Genomic DNA, 19,368 nt, shown 5'->3' with positions numbered 1-19,368 from the left:
TTAGATTTAGTTTTAACTCATCAAATCATCATAATTCCAACAGTCAAAATACTTTGACAGTTAGTCAAAATAATTTGACACAACAATTTCCCCCCTTTTGATGATGGTGTTAAAACCTTGCATATATAACAAATTAAAACACTTATCACATAAAATAAAGAGTGAAACCTGTTCATCCATTTTACATAACAATTTCTAGAAAAACAATATTCCGAAAACTAAACTCATATCCAAAAAATACCATTGTTAAATAAAACCAAAATGAGGAATGTTTTTCAAAAGAGGCATACAAAAACACCTTTCACGAAGAACAAATAGAAAATAAATTGAAGATAGCAACATCAAAAGACTTTTCTTTCCCCTAAGTCGAAGGCTAATCTTTTTCTTTTCTTCCTCTTCTTCCACTTCCCCTATTTAAAATCATCGGGAAAAGAGAATCTACAACCTAGGAAATCTCTAAGACTGCGGTTAGAGCGGAGTTGTAGACACCTCTATTTCTTTTCTTTGATTTGAGCCTCTTAACTCTAAGAATATAATCACCAACCTTCTGGCTGTTCAGGATTTTGAAGGATAAATGATACTCATTACCAGGTTCATCGAGAAGACAACAGAGGAAAGCTCCAAGAAGACCGTCAAATCCGAAGATCTTCTTCCGGGCACAGAGCATTCTGACCAGGTTACCGAAGAGGACACTCGTCCAGTTTATGGCTACACCCCTTGTGATGGCCACCATTATCTCAAACACTTTCGCACAGTAAGTGTAGGAGGATTCTTTTGAAAGAATGGATTTGGAGATGATATCACTAAGTAAGGCATACTCAACTTTCAAGAATTTACTCTTCCCGTGATACTCCACAGGAAGGGTCAAATCTGAGAAGACATTCATCATTTTAAACATGATTTCATAAGGGGAAGAAGGAAACTCATGGATTCCTTCGGTTGGGAGACGGAAGAACATGCTGAATGTACTTTCATCAAAACAGGTCATTCTGCTAAGAACAATCCCACAAATATATTTGTCGTTGTAAAACTTGGCGGTTTCAAAGAACTCGCGAATGATTTGTTCGTGATAGATGCAGTGAGGGCTAAGAAATTTCTTCAGCCCAGAAGCTTTCAACGATTCGAACATTTGAACCATTCCAGAAACTGGTAAAGTGGATACAGACTTGAAATCTACTTGCATAGATTTTGGAGAGAAAGAAGTCATTTTGACGAGATGAACAAGAACTTGTCAATTTGAATTCTAGAGAGAGAGGCAAGGACTTATGAGTACTCAACCATTTGAGTAGCATCATTCATTAAATATCAGAGACCTAACGTGTATTTAATATCTAATGATCATACTAACCGTCAAAACTTCAGAAACCTATTCCCAAGGAACACAACTATTAATATTAATCATGAAAACGCACAGTTAATATTATACGTACAGACTAAGGTCATCAGAAATTTTAGTCATATTGAAGTATTGAAAGACACGTGTGTTCAATCTTTTTGAGAAGTGACTGGTTTAATTTTTGGCGGGAAAGGTACATAGACAGATACATAGTCAGAAGACAGCTGTCCAAATAGCCAGAAGATGAAAAGTCTAAGTACACACGTAGTTAGACATTTATTTTACTTTTCACATTTTTTTTACTTCTAATTAGGAAATTCGTCTATTAGACGTATACGTCTAATTACGCATAAACAACACATGTTGCACGTGTGTCTGGTTAGACGCGAGCTTCCACTTGCTCTTGACATAAAAACGTTTAACGTCTATTAGACGTATGCGTCTAACCGCGCGGGTTAAGAGAACAAGACAAGATTTTCCAAGAGAAGATAAAAACTGCTTGAGTAGACGTACGTCTAAGTAATTATGCCTCTTAAACTTTTAGTCCAATGGACGTATTAAGACCTCTGTCTACTTGTCTGTTCAGTTACGTTTTGAACAACCATTCCCCCTTACTTTGTGCACATAACCACATAAATCAAGATCAACAAGACCTAAAATGTTTCTAAAGTGAGAAAACTTAGCTTTGGGTAGAGGCTTCGTGAAGATGTTTGTCGTTTGTTGATCTGTATGAATATATTCAAGACGAATCTACTTCTGATTAACATACTCTCGGATAAAATGATGCCTGATTTCGATGTGCTTTGTCCGAGAATGCAAAACTGGATTATAGGTGATTGCGATAGCACTAGTGTTGTCGCAGAAAATTGGAGATTCTTCAGCCTCAATCCCATAGTCCATAAGTTGTTGTTGAACCCACAAGAGTTGAAAGCAATAACTTCCAGCAGCAATGTACTCAGCTTCAGCTATAAACGTGGCAATCAATGTCTGCTTCTTGCTAAACCATGAAATAAGATGATCTCCAAGGAACTGGCAAGTTTCACTCGTGCTTTTTCTATCAATTTCGCACCCTGTATAATCTGCATATGAGAAACTGGTCAAATTGAAACTGGAATCCTTCAGATACCACAGTCCCACATTTTGAGTTCCCTTTAAATATTTAAGAATGCGTTTAATAGTAGTAAAGTGAGAGAGTTTAGGATTAGCCCTAATCTACCACAGACTCCAACGACGAATTGAATATTTGGTCTACTTGCAGTAACATAGAGCAAAGACCCGATAAGACCTCTATATGCTGTGACATCTACACTTTGACCACCATCATCTTTGTCCAATTTACTAGAGGAGCTCATAGGAGTTGCTGCAGTAGAGCAGTTCTCCATCCCGAACTTCTTTAGAAACTCTTTAGTATACTTGACCTGATTGATGAAGGTTCCTTTTTTTTGTTGACGAACTTGGAGACCGAGAAAGAAAGTTAATTCTCCCATCATGCTCATTTCAAATCTATCCTATATCAGCTTTGCAATTTCTCACACAATTTGGGATTAGTTGATCCAAATATAATATCATCAACATATATTTGAACAAGTAGAATGTGAGAATCTTTAGTGAATCTAAACAAAGTTTTATCCACAGTTCCAATAACAAAGTCATGATCAAATATAAATTCAGTCAAAGTGTCATACCAAGCTCTAGGAGCTTGATTCAGACCATATAGAGTTTTATCATGTTTAAAAACATGATTTGGTAAAGTATGCTCAACAAAACCAGGAGGTTGCTCAACATAGACATCTTCATTTAATTTACCATTTAAAAATGCACTCTTCATATCCATTTGAAAAACTTTAAAATTTTTAAATGATGCATAAGCCAAGAAGATTCTAATCGCCTCAAGTATGGCTACAGGTGCAAAAGACTCATCAAAGTTGATACCTTCCTCTTGTCTGTATCCTTGAGCAACTAAACGAGCTTTGTTTCTAATAACTAAGTCATCTTCACTAAGCTTGTTTCTAAAGACCCATCTTGTTCCTATGACTGACTGATTAGTTGGTTTAGTTGTTAGATGCCACACTTTATTCCTCACAAATTGATTTAACTCCTCCTGCATAGCATTGATCCAATCTGGATCAACCACTGCTTCACCAATTTTCTTGGGTTCAATCTGAGAAATAAAGGCAGAATTGGCCATTTAATCCATCAATTGTTGTCTTGTCCTTCGAGGAGAAAAAGGATTTCCGATGATCAATTCTGGTGGATGATTCTTGTTTCATCTGAAGTTGGATCCAAAGGGATTGGTTATCAAAGCAGGTGACACCGCGATGTCAAAACTCTCAATAGGTTGTTGTGTAGGAGTTTGTACGTCTAAATGAATTTCAACCGGATCATCCACAGGATCAGACAACGACATCCGTTTATCCAGAGCTTCTTCCTCACTTACAGAATCAAGACTCGTCGTTTCTAGTCTGTTAGCAAGGTTAATGGGATCGATAGAGTTACTCTCAACAAGCTCATTAAAGGCAACATGAAGAGATTCCTCAACAGTTTGAGTTCTGTTGTTAAATACTCTGTAAGCCTTGCTTACTAAGGAATATCCCAACATGAATCTCTCGTCTACTTTAGCATCAAAAGAGGTCAAATAAAGTTTTCCATTGTTATGAATAAAACATTTACACCCGAATATTTTGAAGTAAGAAACTGTGGGAATTCTCCCGTAATATAGTTTATAGAGAGTTTTGTCAAAACGTTTGTTAATTATTGACCGATTTTGTGTGTAACAAGCGGTGTTTATGGTTTCTGCCCAGAACCTCTAAGGTACGTCTGATTCAGCTAACATGGATCTCGCAGCTTCCTTCAAAGTCCTCACTCTTCTCTTAGCAATGTCATTCTACTGTGGAGTTTTGGCACTAGACAACTCGTGCCTAATCCCAGACTCCTCGAGATAAGAGAAAAGGAATCTGTTTGTGAACTCAGTTCCCTGGTCACTTCTAATACAAGCAATGTTCAAAGATTTCTGATTCTGAATATTTTTAAATATTCTATTCAAGTTTTCAGCAGTTTTATCCTTTCATGGTAAAAATACTACCCATGTAAACCGTGAAAAATCATCAATAACAGTTAGGGCTAATCTCATTCCTCCTAAGCTTTTTACAGGAATTGGACTAAACAGATCCATGTATAACAATTCTAAACAACGACTAGATTGAGATTTCCCTTTACTTTTAAACGATGACCTGCCCTGTTTGCCTAACTGGCAAACATGATAGTCCTTGTCCTTAGCAAACTGTAATTTAGGTAATCCAATAACTAAATTGTTTGAACAAATATTATTAATGGTTTTGAAATTCAAATGGTTCAGCCATTTATGCCATAAAAATTTCTGGTCATTCTTGGCAATCATGCACATAGGATCAGAAGATTCTTTATGCTAATTCATCTTGTATGAGTTTCCTACTCTACTACCAGTTAATAAAGTATTACCATGTTGATCTTTAACTAGACATGCATGAGTTTGAAAATCAACTGACAAACCATTATCACATAACTGACTAATACTAATCAAGTAATAGCACAGATTGTCTACAAGTAACACGTCTTTGATAGTTAGATTACCATGGTTATTCTTACCCTTACACATGGTCTTACCCTTCTTGTTATCACCAAAAGTGATCTTAGGTCCAGAACAATCTGCTATATCGATGAGAAGTCGTCTATTTCCCGTCATATACCTGGAACAACCGCTATCAAAATACCAAACAGATTCCTCTAGGCCATCATTCACTTGTACCTACACAAAATAATATTTACAATCTTTTGGTACCCACATTCAATTGGATCCTCGGTCAATCAGTCCCTTAGAAATCCATATTTGAGATATTCTGATATATTTCCCATTTTGTGTCGTGATTAATGCGTATGATTTTGACATAGTAGACGCGTTCCTGCTAGCCTCTGAACCCTTAGCTTTTGAAGAAGATTTTCCTTTAAAACTCCTTGACTTTGAGTCAGGTTTTAGATTGCCAGACCTACTGGCTGCTTCTAACTTATTTTTCAGCCAGCTGATAGTCGGCGGAACATAAGTTATTTCATTCTTCGAAGCTACCTCTTCATGAATGGTGTCAGATTCAATATTAGTTAAACTCCTTTTAACAAAGTTTATCGGCTTAATCTTGTTAGTTGCTGAGTTTGACTTTTTGCAGGACTGGTTTGGGTCATTATCATAAAATCCAAAATCGGATCTAGATCCAGTAGGTTTTAACATGTTGATCTGATGTTTGACAGCTTCTCCAGACCTCGACCAAGCACTAACAACATAAGTTAACCTTTTATTTTCAGATGAAAGAGTTTGAATATATTCCTTGAGAATCTCATTCTCGGATGAGATCTCTACTACGTTCTTTTCAAAAACATTTGATTTAGATGTTTTGTGAGAGGAAGAGATATTGGCTTCATATTTCACTTTCATTTCATAAAAGGAGTCTGATAACTTCTTGTACTCAGTGGTCATTTCATTGAGTGCAGTAGTTAACTTTTCGTTGGTAAATTATGGTGTGGAAGCATCATTTACCTTAGGTTAATCGTCTTCCATCAAGCAAGTTACAGTTTTAGTATCGTTTTCAACAAGAGAATCTTTTGAATTGCTCTCTGCCCATTTGGATTTGTTTTCAACACACATGAAAACTCTCTGATCCTTTTGATTCTTCTTGGCTTGAACATTTCGACCATAGATTTGAGTCAGCTTCTCCCATATTTCTTTAGTAGAGGAACAAGACTTGATCTCGTAGAATATTTTCATGTTGATCGATTGATACAGAATAATTTTGGCCACATTATCCAGATTGTTGGACACCTTATCTTTAGTAGTCCACTCACATTTTGGCTTCGAAATTTTTATTGGACCATCAGTAATGACACTCCAAATATCACAATCAAGAGCAGCCAGATGCTCTTGCATTCTCATCATCCAATAGTCACAGTTGTCTCTTGATAGAATAGGGATCTCATTAATGATAGACATGATTCAGGTCCTTTATGCTTGAGAATAGAAAACAGAGCTCTGATACCAATTGATATAATCGGCTTAATCAATAGAGACGGGGTAAAGCTATTGATGAAGGCTTAAGAAAAAATGGTTTGATAGAAATCCATTTAAGGATTTAAATAACTTTCTATTCTGCGCAAACATTTGCAAATACTTGAAAGAAAATCAAGTGCGGAAATGTTTGTTTAGGTTTGAAGCTTAGGATCAAGAATGAGAAGATGACAACATGAAAGAGATAAGCAGTTTGCTTATGGATGTTCAGAGAAAACTCTCCTACGTCACCCCTTCTTCCAACCACCGGAAGGATTCACTATAATATGCTTTGAATCAAATACAGTTGCACGAATAGCTCACTGTTGAACAGAATAGACTCTTTTCAACTTACAATATGATGAAGAATATCGCTCAGCTAAAACAGTGCTTTGATTCTAACTCTCTCTTGATTAACACACAGTAAAACGAATGCAGCTTAACAGTTTGTAAGTTTTTGTATCTATCAATGTTCAGCAAAATTGTCTAGCAGCTCGATCGTTGTCCTAGAGATTCTTTAAATAAGGAGAAAGTACCAACGATCGAATCTTCAATTAATGACATGTGGCTAACTTCCATTGGAACGTCTCCATACTACACAACAGACTTTGAGCACAAGGATCGTGGTTGTACCAATCTGGTAGTGCGCCGAATATTCTTCAGGGAAATTCCTACCAAAACAAGTAGTGGGAAGAATAATTGCTTACGTGGCATTAATCAATTGGTTAAAACTGGCTGTCGTACTGATCTTCACTAGAAAGTGGAGCAGGAGTAACGTACAGTTAGTGATCGAGGGTAGACGGGTGCTAGCTTTAAGCAACTACTTAAGCATGGTTTTAGACGTATTTCACCTAGACGACCTCGTCTAATGAAATTATACGTCTCCGTCTAGTAGTAGGATCCATTAGACCATCTGGTCTGATGGGATTAGACTTCACGTCTAATTACGGTTCCCTTTAGACTAATCTGAAGGAGTTAGACTGCACGTCTAACTCCGCTGGTTAGACTGCACGTCTAACTTTCATTTGTTAGACTGCACGTCTAACTCCGCTAGTTAGACTACACGTCTAACTCCGCTAGTTAGACTTCACGTCTAACTCCGCTAGTTAGACTGCACGTCTAACTCCGCTAGCTAGACTGCACGTCTAACTCTGTGTGTTAGACTGCACGTCTAACTCCGCTAGTTAGACTTCACGTCTAACTCTCATCTAATGGCCAATCAGTCTAATGAATCTCATTTAGACTTAGTCTAATATAATTTGTTTTTCGATACAACTGCACCAAAAACAATTAGACGGCTTAAATTTAGTTTTAACTCATCAAATCATCAAAATTCCAACAGTCAAAATACTTTGACAGTTAGTCAAAATAATTTGACCCAACACTACGTATCCCATAGCTAGGGAAATTCAGGTCCAACGTAGTTCCATGCACGTTATTTGTGAAAAATGTTTGTGTGTGTGTGAATGTGAATGTTTTGAAAATCTTTTGAGATCCTAAGTCGACGAGAAAAATACTTCAGCTTTGGGCGTTATATTTTCTCAAGTGGGACTCTATGAGGATGTTGTGGTCATTTTTATTTTAATAAAAATGTCCCTAGTGTTGACTAGGAGTTTTTGATTTTTGAAAATGTGAAGGACTGGGCTCATACAAGCTGCCTACGTATCCCATAACTAGGGGAATTCAGGTCCAACGTAGTTCTATGCACTTTGTTTGTGAAAAATATTTGTTTTAATTTTTGTGAAAACGTTGAGATCCTAAGTCGAAGAGAAAAATAATTTAGCTTTGGGCGTTATATTTTCTCAAGTGGGACTCTATGAGGATCTTGTGCTCATTTTTATTTTAATAAAAAATGCCACTAATATTGACTAGGAGTTTTTGGTTTAGGAGTCAACTCATAGTGTGATTAACTCCCCTTTTGATGTATATGCAATGAATGTATGCAATGTGATGTGGAATGAAATGTCTATCAACTTCTTTCGATAATTGATAGTGGTGACTGCACCCTAGATGGACTGCCTACGTACTCTCGAGAGAGATCAGGTCTGACGTAGTTCACAACTTGTGAGTTATGAACTTTGATGTATATAAATGAATGTATGTAATATCAAATGAAATGTCTACAAACTTCTTCTGATAATTGATAGTGGTGACCGTACCCTGGATGTGTTACCTACGTACCCTCGAGAGAGATCAAGTTTGACATAGTTCACAACTTTTGAAGTTATGAACTTTGATGTATGTAAATGAATACATGTAATGCGAAATAAAATGTCTATCAACTTCTTTCGATAATTGATAGTGGTGATTGCACCCTGAATTGGTTTCCTACTTACTCTCGAGAGAGATCAGGTCGGACGTAGTTCACAACTTGTAAAGTTATAAACTTTGGTGTATGAAATTAATGAATGTAATGTGAAATGTCTATCAATTTCTGTCGATAATTAATAGTGGTGACCGCACCCTAAATGAGTTGCCTACGTACTCTTGAGAGAGATCAAGTCTGACGTAGTTCACAACTTGTGAAGTTTTGAACTTTGTTGTATTAACTTGGTCACACATGCTTTAGACGAAGTATCTTTTGAGCATGTCGACAATGAAGGGTGTTGAGAGTTCTTCTCCATCCAAAGTGGTCAATCTCGTGGCGCCACCTGAAAAGAGCTTCTTGACGAGGTAGGGTCCTTCCCATGGTGTTTGGAATTTCCTTCTAGGGACTATTATCCGTAAGTTCTTCTTTAGGACTAGATCGCCTTGTTGAATGTTCCTAGGTTTCAGCTTCTAGTTGAAAGCTCTGGTCATTCTTCTCTAGTATGCTTGCATGTGACATAATGCGTCTAACCTCTTGTCTTTCATAAGAACTAGTTGATTGTATCGTGATTTACACCAATCTTCTTCCACTACTTGCGTCTCGAGTAAAACTCTTAGAGTAGGGACTTCAATTTCGATAGGTTGCACTACATCCATTCTATAGACCAATGCAAATGGCGTTTCTCTTGTTGACGTTAAATGGTCATTTTTTATCCCCATAGGGCGTATGGCAATTTCTCGTGCCAATCCTTGTATGTTTGAGTCATCTTCTTTATGATAGTGATGATGTTCTTGTTGGATGCTTCTACTGCGTCGTTTGTTTGAGGACGATAAGGTGAGGACTTGTGGTGTTCAATCCTGTATTCATCTAGTACTTTGAGTACTTCCCATCGGAAGTGTCCACCATTGTCTGAGATCAAGGCTTGAGGGACTCCGTAGCGTGCAATGATGTTGTTGCGTATGAACTTGGCAACATGTGATGACTTGAGGACCTTGTATGATTGAGATTCGACCCACTTTGTGAAATAGTCGATATCTACAAGGATGAATTTGTGTCCGTTTGAAGCGTGAGGATAGATTTTTCCGATGATATCTATTCCCCATGTCGAGAATGGCCATGGTGAAGTCATGTTGTAAAGTAGAGATGTTGGGGTGTGTTTCAAGTTTGCATAAACTTGACATTGATGACACTTCTTAACATATTCTACACATTTTTGTTCCATGTTCCACTAGTAATAGCCAAAGCGAAGAATCTTCTTAGCAATTACTGATCCGTTCATGTGTGGGTCACATGTTCATGCGTGTACTTCTGCCATGATTTGTGATGCTTGAGGTTGGTCGATGCATAGTATGTTCTGACCGTCAAAGGAGCGTCGATATAGCTTTCCTGCAAGTAGCACATATTTGGTTGCATACTGGCGTAGAGCTCTCCTCTCTTTCTTCTAGAAGTGTGCAGGATACTCTCCATACTCGACGTACTTCTGTAGAGGTTCGAACCAAGGTTTGGGCGCCACTTCGGTATTGGTAATCGTCCTCTTCTCAAAGTCTCGTTTCTGTTTCTAACGAATCTTCAAATGCTTGATTTTGATTCCTTTCGGGATTTGCGTCATGGCTGCTAACGTGGCTAATGCGTCTGCGAATCGATTCCGACTTCTCGGAGCACGTGTGAATGTTACATGTTCAAACTTTTCCATTAGATTCGATAAGTGTTGATGGTAAGGTTTGAGGTTCTCTCCTTTCGCTTACCATTCACCATTAGCTTGTGAAATGACTAAGTTCGATTCTCTTACTACTTCTAGACGTCTCGCTCCTTTTTCGTGAGCAATCTTCAAGCCAGAGATGCATGCTTCATACTATGTTTCATTGTTCGTCACTTGATATTCGAGATTGACTGAGATTGGGTTATATGTCCCCACATGATCGATGAGTAGTATTCTAATGCCATATCCTTGTTTGCCTGAAGCTCCATCGAATAGTAGCCTCCAGGTTGTAGGGTTGATAGTCATCACTTCGTCGTCTAGGAATGCTAACTCCTCGTCGTCTTCAACTTCAATTGGTTGGTCTACAAGAAAATCTGCTACAACGCTTCTCTTGATAGATTTCTGAATTGTATACAAGATGTCGTAAATAGATACCATCATCATCCACTTAGCTAATCTCGGCGACAAAAGCGTTTTCTGGAATAAATGACGAATTGGATCGAGTCTTGATATTAACTTGACTGTGTCGGCTTGCATGTAATGCCTTAGCCTCTTAGTGACCCAAGCTAGGGCCCAACACACCTTTTCTACTGACGAGTAATTAAGTTCGTAGTTTTTCATGCGTTTGCTTATGTAGTAGACTGCGGCTTTCGTCTTTTCCTCGTTTTCTTGGGCTAGTAGACTACCTATTGCATTTTCTATGACTGTTAAGTATAGAATTAGCGGTACGTCTGGTCTTTATGGCATTAGAATAGGAGGATTCTTGAGGTACCCCTTTATCTTCTCGAATGCGTCTGACAAGCGTCATCCCAGACGAATCTTTCATTTTTCCTTAAAAGTTTAAACAAAAGAACACTGTCATAGTCAACTTGTTTATGAATCGACTTATATACTGAATCTTTCCTAGAAAGCCTCGCACTTCTTTCTCGCTTTGTGGAGGTGGCATTGCCGTGAACGTGTCTATCTTGCTCGGAACAATCTCAATTCCTCTTTGCATGATTAGGAAGCCTAGAATCTTTCATGTTGTCACTCCAAATATGCACTTCTTTGGGTTGAGCCTAAGTTGGAACTTCCTGATGCGTTGTAAGAATTTGTCCAGATTTTGGATGTGCCCTTCTCGATCTTTTGATTTGACAATCATATCGTCGACATAGACTTCTACTTCCTTGTGGATCATATCGTGAAGAATCATTGTGGCATCTCGTTGATACGTTGGTCCTATGTTCTTCAGCCTTTAAGGCATGACTCAATAACAAAATGTTCAGACTTTTTTGATGAACGTTGTCTTCTCCTTGTCTTCTAGAGCCATCAGTACTTGGTTGTATCCTGAGAATCCGTCCATGAATGATAGAAGTTGATGGCCTGCTGCATGATCCATTAACATGTCAATGTGTGGTAGTGGAAAGTTGTCTTTAGGGCTTGCTTTGTTGAGATCTCGATAGTTTACACACACTCGGATCTTTCCATCTTTCTTCACAATTGGGACTACATTGACGATCTATTCTGCGTAATCTACCACTTCGATGAATCCTGCATCGAGCTGTTTCTGAACTTCCTCCTTGATCTTGTCCACGATGTTTGCCTTCATTCTTCGGAGTTTCTACTTCACCGGTTTTGCATCTTCGTAGAGTGATATGCGGTGTTAGATGATTTCTGGATCTATACCTGGCATATCTTTATAAGACCACGCAAAAACTTCTTTGTTTGCTTTTAAAAGTTTTAGTTAGATTTTCTCGTTCTAAAATATTTAAACCTTTACCGATTAAAATAATTTGAGGATCTTCTTCTGTGTTAAGGTTTATTTCAATTGTTTATCATGTAGTGGACAAATTCTCCTCTTGTTTATCTAGATAATGCCTCATTTAATAGGTCATTTTTTATTTAAATGTTTCATCGGAGGACATATAATCAAAATTTTCTTCTTCATTGTTATAATCATTGTTCAAATTTCCCACATACTCACAATTATTAAAATAATATTCTACATGTGAATGAAATTCAGAAATGATGGATTTTAAGTTCGAATTATTTTTAGAAAATGCATGTTTCGTCAAGTACGGATCGTTCTCCTCACTATCTTTAACATCATCAATTGGTTTTAATCTTAGGTACTAGGATGATCTTAGCGTCGATCAGATCTTAAATCTTCTGTTTGAGAGGGAAACAACAATTAGTGGAATGCCCTCTAGTTTGGTGATATCCGCACCACTCATTTGCGAACTTGCCCATTACTTCTCTATCGGGTTCTGGTGTTAACGTTTGATTCAACTTCATCTTCAACAAGTTCCTTAATGCCTTCGACATTGACATCCCTAAGTCGTCAAATTTTCTACGAGATGGAGTAGTAGTGGCACTCCTTACTTGTGATGATTGTTGACATTGTTTAGGCGAAATGGGTTCTTTGATGAGAATTTTGTCCTTGAGTTTGACGTGCTTGTTTGGCTCTTGTTTTGAATATACCTTTCTGCAGCTTTCCAACCGTCCATGAATGCCATGCATACCTTTTCTCTTTCTTCTTGTAAGCTTTTCGGATTAAGGGGTTCGATTGTCACATAAGTTTCGATTTCTATGGTGAGGTCTTCAAGTTGTTGCCCCAATTGTATTAGCGTATCATGAAGATCGTCTAGTTTTAGATGAACTGACTCATTGAACCTTCTTGGTGGGTTAGTCAATGTAATTAATGATGAATATGAGTATGTTGCGTTCAATGAAACAAAGTCAGTTCGAACCCTTTATCAAGTAAAACAAGCAATGCGTTGCTCGTATGCACATAATCCCTAACAAGCAATAGACGCTCAATTTACACATTTACAATATATAACATGTAGAAAATGATGAGTAAAATAGAATGAGTTATTATATTAAAATCCTAAGTGTTGTGGATAAAATCGCAAACTCACAATCTCAAAGATGCACCCCTCATCCTTTCGTTATAATGTCGCTTAAGTATTTTCATAAAGAGATTTACATTTCAAGCATAAAGAAATCTAGTCTAAGTCTTCGAATCTTCAAGTCTTTTCGTCTTTATTGATCGTCTTTGGACCTCACGCGTCTCTCTTGATCGTCTTTGTGTTGCAATCGTCTTTCTTGATTAGATCTTGCGCTTAGAATCTGAGTAGTAAATAAACAAAGAAAGAAAACTAGTTACATTAGATTCTTCTTTTAACTTTTCTAGGTTTCCTCGATTTTACTCATTTAAATTTATTAGGTTTAGCCTCAACATTTCGAAATTATTCAAATATTTCATGGCATTTTAAAACTTTGAATGGATAAACTGAGCGCCTAGAAATATCTATATGCATACATGTATTTAAAATATATAGTAGTCAAGTAAAAGGCTTCGTCACGTGGCTTTTTTGCTCAACAGGACGAGACGAGACAACGGCTTGGTAGAATTGGCTTTTTGGATTTTTGTTCTAAAGATGGAAATGGCTTAAGAGAGAGTTGTTCCACCGACAAGGATACAACCGCAAAAGGGATATCTCGATATAAGGGGAGCTCTCAATTGGACATCCCCCTCACCTCTATTTCAAAATCCCTCATTTTCAATATTAGGGGATATTTGAAAAGAATAGAGGGTTAATCCGAGTTTTTTTCCTAGTGTTTTCTCAACTCTCAAATCACACAAAAGCCTTCAAAGAATGGGTTGAGGGTGTCATTCACATTGACTACCCTTATCATATAAAATATAGATGTGTGAGCTTAATCCAACGAGGTATACCCACACACCTTCACATTGGAGCTCCAAGTCTCATTCAAATAATCAAGTAATGTGAATATGGAGTATGAATTAAAGCGTAAGAAAATTTAAATACTTGGCCAAAATTACTTTGGAGTCAAAAGTAAAATGTCCCTAGTAGAGTCGCTAGAAAACTGTGATCGATTTTTTTAAAAACATTTTTTTTGGATCGACAGTTTGAAAATTTTATGATGCTCTTTAAAAATTTTATTTTGAAAACGTGGGGGGAATTAATTTTAATGTTTGAAAATTTTAAGTTTTAAAAATGAGGCTTTATACACAACTCCATATCTTACCTTTCTGTTGAATCTGAGAGAGATTGAGAGTTTTTTAATGGGAAGTATGTCATAGGCCTACTTTAACTTTTTTCAATTTTAATTAATCCTCGCGACTAGAGAGTCACCACCTAATTTCAAAAATTAGGAAATTAAGAGACTTAAGTTTGGCGTTTGGTTACGTGTGGGAAAGAGTTTTTTAGACGCTATGTCCCACAACGCCCCTAAGGTCTCTACTCATTAATTTTGGCATTTTTTCAAATTTCTTACGCTTTACATTTTATAATTTTCCATTTTAAACATTTAAAGGGTTTGAATGCAAGATAAATGATAAAATCAAATCAAATAAATAAACAAAGACACGAGAAAACCTAATACAATAATCATCACATAGAGTTATTCTAAAAAAATTAAGACTAAGCAATTTAATGATCAAAATTTTAACTAGTCTAAGTCTAGATTGATTTTTAAGAAATTTATTGAAGAGAATTATATAAAGGATCTAACTCTTTTTTTTAGTTTTATAAAAATTTATAGTTCAAAAGAACTCGTTAAAGAAAAATAATTCCAAGTTTAAGTTAGGGCTAAGTTTAATTTTAGTTAAAAATTTGATTTTAAAATATCATTCTAACCTAGGATCAAATAATCCACAAACTTTAACTAAAATAATAATAAAAAAAATCAACAAAAATAAACCTTGTTAGAAAAACTAGATAGTTAATTAGTAAGTAATTAACTATCTAAAAGAACTTAATCAAATTCAATTTTATGTGCAGGTGCATATCGCCAACCAGACCGGTCAAACCAACTTCTCCAAAGGAAGCTCAAACTAATATCACTGAAAAAGCTCAAAGTCGGAATTCTTAAATGAACTCATCCCTCCAGGAAATCCGGATCGGCTAAACATCAAAGCCGGTTGAAATGCAAACCGAAAATTGTCCGACTGACTCGATATCTTGAAGATCTTAAAGCCACCGCACATTTTCAACGGACAGATTACTCAAAGATATGGATACGTTGGAAGCTAACATGTTAAGATAAACAAAATATTCCTTGAGAATATGAATAAGAAGGTTCTGAAACAAGACAAAAATACAGGCAAATGATTACTTGACTTTGTACAAGTCTACAAGCAATCTCCAAAAGCAGGCGGCCGCCCACTGCACAACCGCCAAGTGTACAAAAGACAAAGCGTCCAAGTCATCTAATCCGGACCGGCACAGCTCCTTTTGACCAATCACCTTAAAGAGAGAGAAATATGACCGTTGTCATATTTCCACAATAAAAGGAAACACATACGCTGAAGAAAAGATCTCGCTCGCGTAATCTCCAGTTCTCTCTAAGCTCCCGCGCGAAAACTTGCTTCTCTTCTAACTAATTTTTGCGCTCATCACAAAATCTTTGAACTCTGAATCCTGCGAATAAACTCTGATAAATCTGAAAAGCTCTTGAGTGATAAGAACGAATTGAAGAAATCTGTGTATTTACATATTTGTAAAAGTGTATTATAATATTGTGTAAGTATTGTAAAGTATACATCGAGCAGTAAATAAGACTCGAGTGTGTATTGTATTGTGGAATATATTCCTTAGTGAATATCCTTTTCATCGTTTGAGAAGAAGGGGTGACGTAGGAGAGTTTTCTCTGAACATCCATAAAATATGTGTTATGTGTCCTTCATTTACTTTCGGTCATCAAACCAACCAAACCAGTTTCTCTCACTCTAACCGAATTTTCTCAACTCTCATTTCAAACCGATACGTGTGTGTCACTTCAAGCTAAAACAAACTACTTCCGCACTTGAACCCGGTTCAAGAGTTTGTGACAGTTTGTGAAGTGTTCAGACCGGTTTTAATTCTTAACCGAATTAAAGTCAACCATTGTGTGTGTTGTAAGCGGTCTTCTTTAGTCGGACCCCGGTCCTCTATCGGCGATCCTGATCCTAATAAGTGGTATCAGAGCAGCTAGTCTCAACACTCAAGTACCACAAAGCTAGCAAACATGACTCACAATGAGAAGCTCCCGATGCAAGAAAGTGAGGCGTTTGTCAATTGGAAGGTTTAGATGTATTTACATCTGATTACCATAGATGATGAAATGGTGGCCATTCTTAGCGAAGGTCCGATAATGATTGAGAAGGAGAAAGGTGAATGGACAGCCGAGGATAGGCGAAGGAACAACCTAGACAACCATTGCAGGAGATATATCTTTAAATCTCTAGACATAAATACGTTCAGAAAAGTCATAGATTGTGCTATTGCAAAGGAAGCTTGTGAAACGGTGATTCGGCTTCATGAGGGAAATGAAAGAACAAAAGAAAACAAGATACTAGTAACAACTCAGAAGGTTGAGAACATTAAGATGAAACCGGGTGAAACCATGAAAGAGTTTAGTGATCGGTTCACAAATGTGGTGAATGAGTTCTCAACCCTTGGGAAGAAGTATGACAACAAATAGAACATTGTCAAAGCATTGAGGTCTCTTCATAGTGCTTGGGACATATAAACATTGGTGATGCGAGAATCTAATAGTCTCGGGAAAATGAAACTGCATGATGTGCTTGAGGACATGAAGGCATACGAGTTTGAGATTAGATCTCGGATCGAAGATAAATCCTCAACGTCAACCGCAACCAAAGCTTTGGTGACATTAGTGGAGCCAATCGTTTTGGCACCAATCAAAACCTCTGAACAGTTTACCGAGGATGCGGTGGCCATGCTTGCAAGAAAATTCCAAATATTCATAAAGAAGAGTCAACCATCAAATAACAACAACTACAACTACTGTGGTGATAAAACTAACGTTAGATGTTATAATTGTAACGCTTTAGGTCATTATAGGTCGGAGTGCAGAAGATCAAGGAGAGACGACCGAAGGCCAGATGATCGTAGACCGGATAACAATAACCAGAGAGGTGAATATCAGCAATCCGTTGAAGGCAAAGAAATTCAGAAGGCATTACTAGCCGATGAAGGTGGAAGCTATTTGGCTTACTCTGACACGAAGAACGATGACAACGAATTTCCTTGTCTCATGGATAAGGAGGAATAGGTATTTGACTTCTCTTCTGAATAGTTCACCAAGGAAGATTTGGTCATTCAGTTCAAGAACCTGTCTGCCCTTATACCAACCTGGCTGAATGTCCATACTGATCAACCGAGCAACTTCCAAACCGGTGAATCAAGTGGAACTAAGACCAATGAACCGATTCAACTATCCTATGAGAATGAGAAGCTCAAGGAGACAGTTCAATCGTTGACTAAAGAAAATAAAATATCTAAGTATGTCATGGCTGCTTGGAAGAAATCCAATGAAGCCGTGAGCCAGATGTCTACCTACCAAAGACACCCCAAGTTCAAGTTTGGCCTTGGATACAAAGGCGGTAAAACGGACAACCGGAAACATTCCAAAGAGTTCAACCTCTACAAGAACAAGCTTCCATTCATAAGCTTTGTTAAGAGCAGTTCAACTGATACCGTGGAAAATCATGACATACCGCTAGCTAAGGAAATTAAATATGTAAGTCCAACCGACACATTTAAATGACTTCATCTTGAGAGAAGGAAAGCCAACCGGCCGGTAAGAAAAGAAACCGAAAGGCGTTCATATAAAACAAATCAAGACTCACCAACACGATACAATGAAACATGTACTGGGAGACAAAGAGATGTCAAGCCATGTAACAGTGAAATAATTAACACTACTACTAGGAAAGTCATCCGACTGATTAAAGTTTGGATTCCCAAGGGACTAATCAACCATGGACCCAAGTAAATATGGGTACCAAATAGGTGTAAATATTTATTTTTTGCAGATTAAGAAGAACAAGCGGCTAGGGAACTCGGAATGGTATCTAGACAGCGGTTGTTCCAGACATGTGACCGTAAATAGTGGATTACTAACCGATATCATTCAAGAAACTAGTGTAACGATCACTTTCGGTGATAACTCCAAAGGTAGAGTCGTGGGCAAGGGTAAGATTGTTCATGGCAATCTAACAATAAGTAATGTACTTCTTGTTGAAAACCTGCATTTTAACCTATTAAGCATTAGTCAAATGTGTGATGTATGATACACGGTTGAATTTCACAAACATGCATGTTTAGTTAAGAACACTCAGGGTAACGTGTTACTAACCGGAAATAGGTTAGGAAACATTTACAAAGTAGACTGGAAAATGAAAACTGAAAACCCGGTTTGCATGATAGCTAAGAATGATTTAAACTGGTTCTGGCACAATCGGCTAAACCATCTGAACTTCAAAAATATTAATGTTATTAGTACTAAAGAATTAGTTCAAGGGATGCCCAACATGAAATTCGCAAAAGATAAAGTATGTTCTGCATGTCAAATGGGGAAACAAATAAAGGCAACTTTTAAAAATAAAGGAAATTTTTAATCAAACTGATGCTTAGAATTACTTCATATGGATATATTTGGACCGGTTAGGGTCACAAGCCTAAGCGATATGCATTACACTATGGTTGTTATTGATGACTACTCTCGGTTAACTTGGGTGATATTTCTGGTTTCCAAAAATGAAGCTACTCCAAACTTGATTAAACTTTTTAGAAGATTACAAAATGAGAAATAAATACGAATAAATAAGATTATAAGTGATAGAGGAACCGAATTTACAAACAACACGTTAACTGCATTTCTTGATGATTCTGGTATTAGGCACGAGTTGTCTAGTGCTAGAACTCCTCAACAAAACGGACTGGCTGAGAGAAGAAATCGAACTCTCAAGGAAGACGCAAGGTCCATGATAGCCGATTCGGGTGTTGCTCAAAGATTTTGGGCCGAAGCTATCAATACTATATGTCATACGCAAAATTGATCTATGATCAACAAACGGTTGAATAAAACATCTATTGAAGTATACTATGACAGAGTTCCTAACATCCGGTATCTTAGGATGTTCGGCTGTAAATGTTACATTC

At 37.2% G+C, this 19,368-nt stretch overlaps 1 protein-coding gene across 1 annotated transcript; it reads left to right on the top strand.

Annotated features, from left to right (window-relative positions):
- The first annotated feature begins 16,489 nt into the window (after window positions 1-16,489).
- Window positions 16,490-16,882, top strand: LOC124918086. The gene has a single exon (XM_047458337.1). It carries the CDS (start codon window positions 16,490-16,492, stop codon window positions 16,880-16,882), a length of 393 nt encoding a protein of 130 aa, XP_047314293.1.
- Window positions 16,883-19,368: the final 2,486 nt, after the last annotated feature.

The sequence above is a fragment of the Impatiens glandulifera genome, unplaced genomic scaffold (genome assembly GCF_907164915.1).
Source record: "Impatiens glandulifera unplaced genomic scaffold, dImpGla2.1, whole genome shotgun sequence".
NCBI classification, from domain to species: domain Eukaryota; kingdom Viridiplantae; phylum Streptophyta; class Magnoliopsida; order Ericales; family Balsaminaceae; genus Impatiens; species Impatiens glandulifera.
The sequence above is the reverse complement of the archived record's forward strand: the minus strand, read 5'-3'. Positions and strand labels throughout refer to the sequence as shown.

Bases quoted from the DNA above. Each gene is read 5' to 3' on its own strand.
- LOC124918086 (XM_047458337.1), top strand. From the start codon at position 16,490: ATGTATTTACATCTGATTACCATAGATGATGAAATGGTGGCCATTCTT.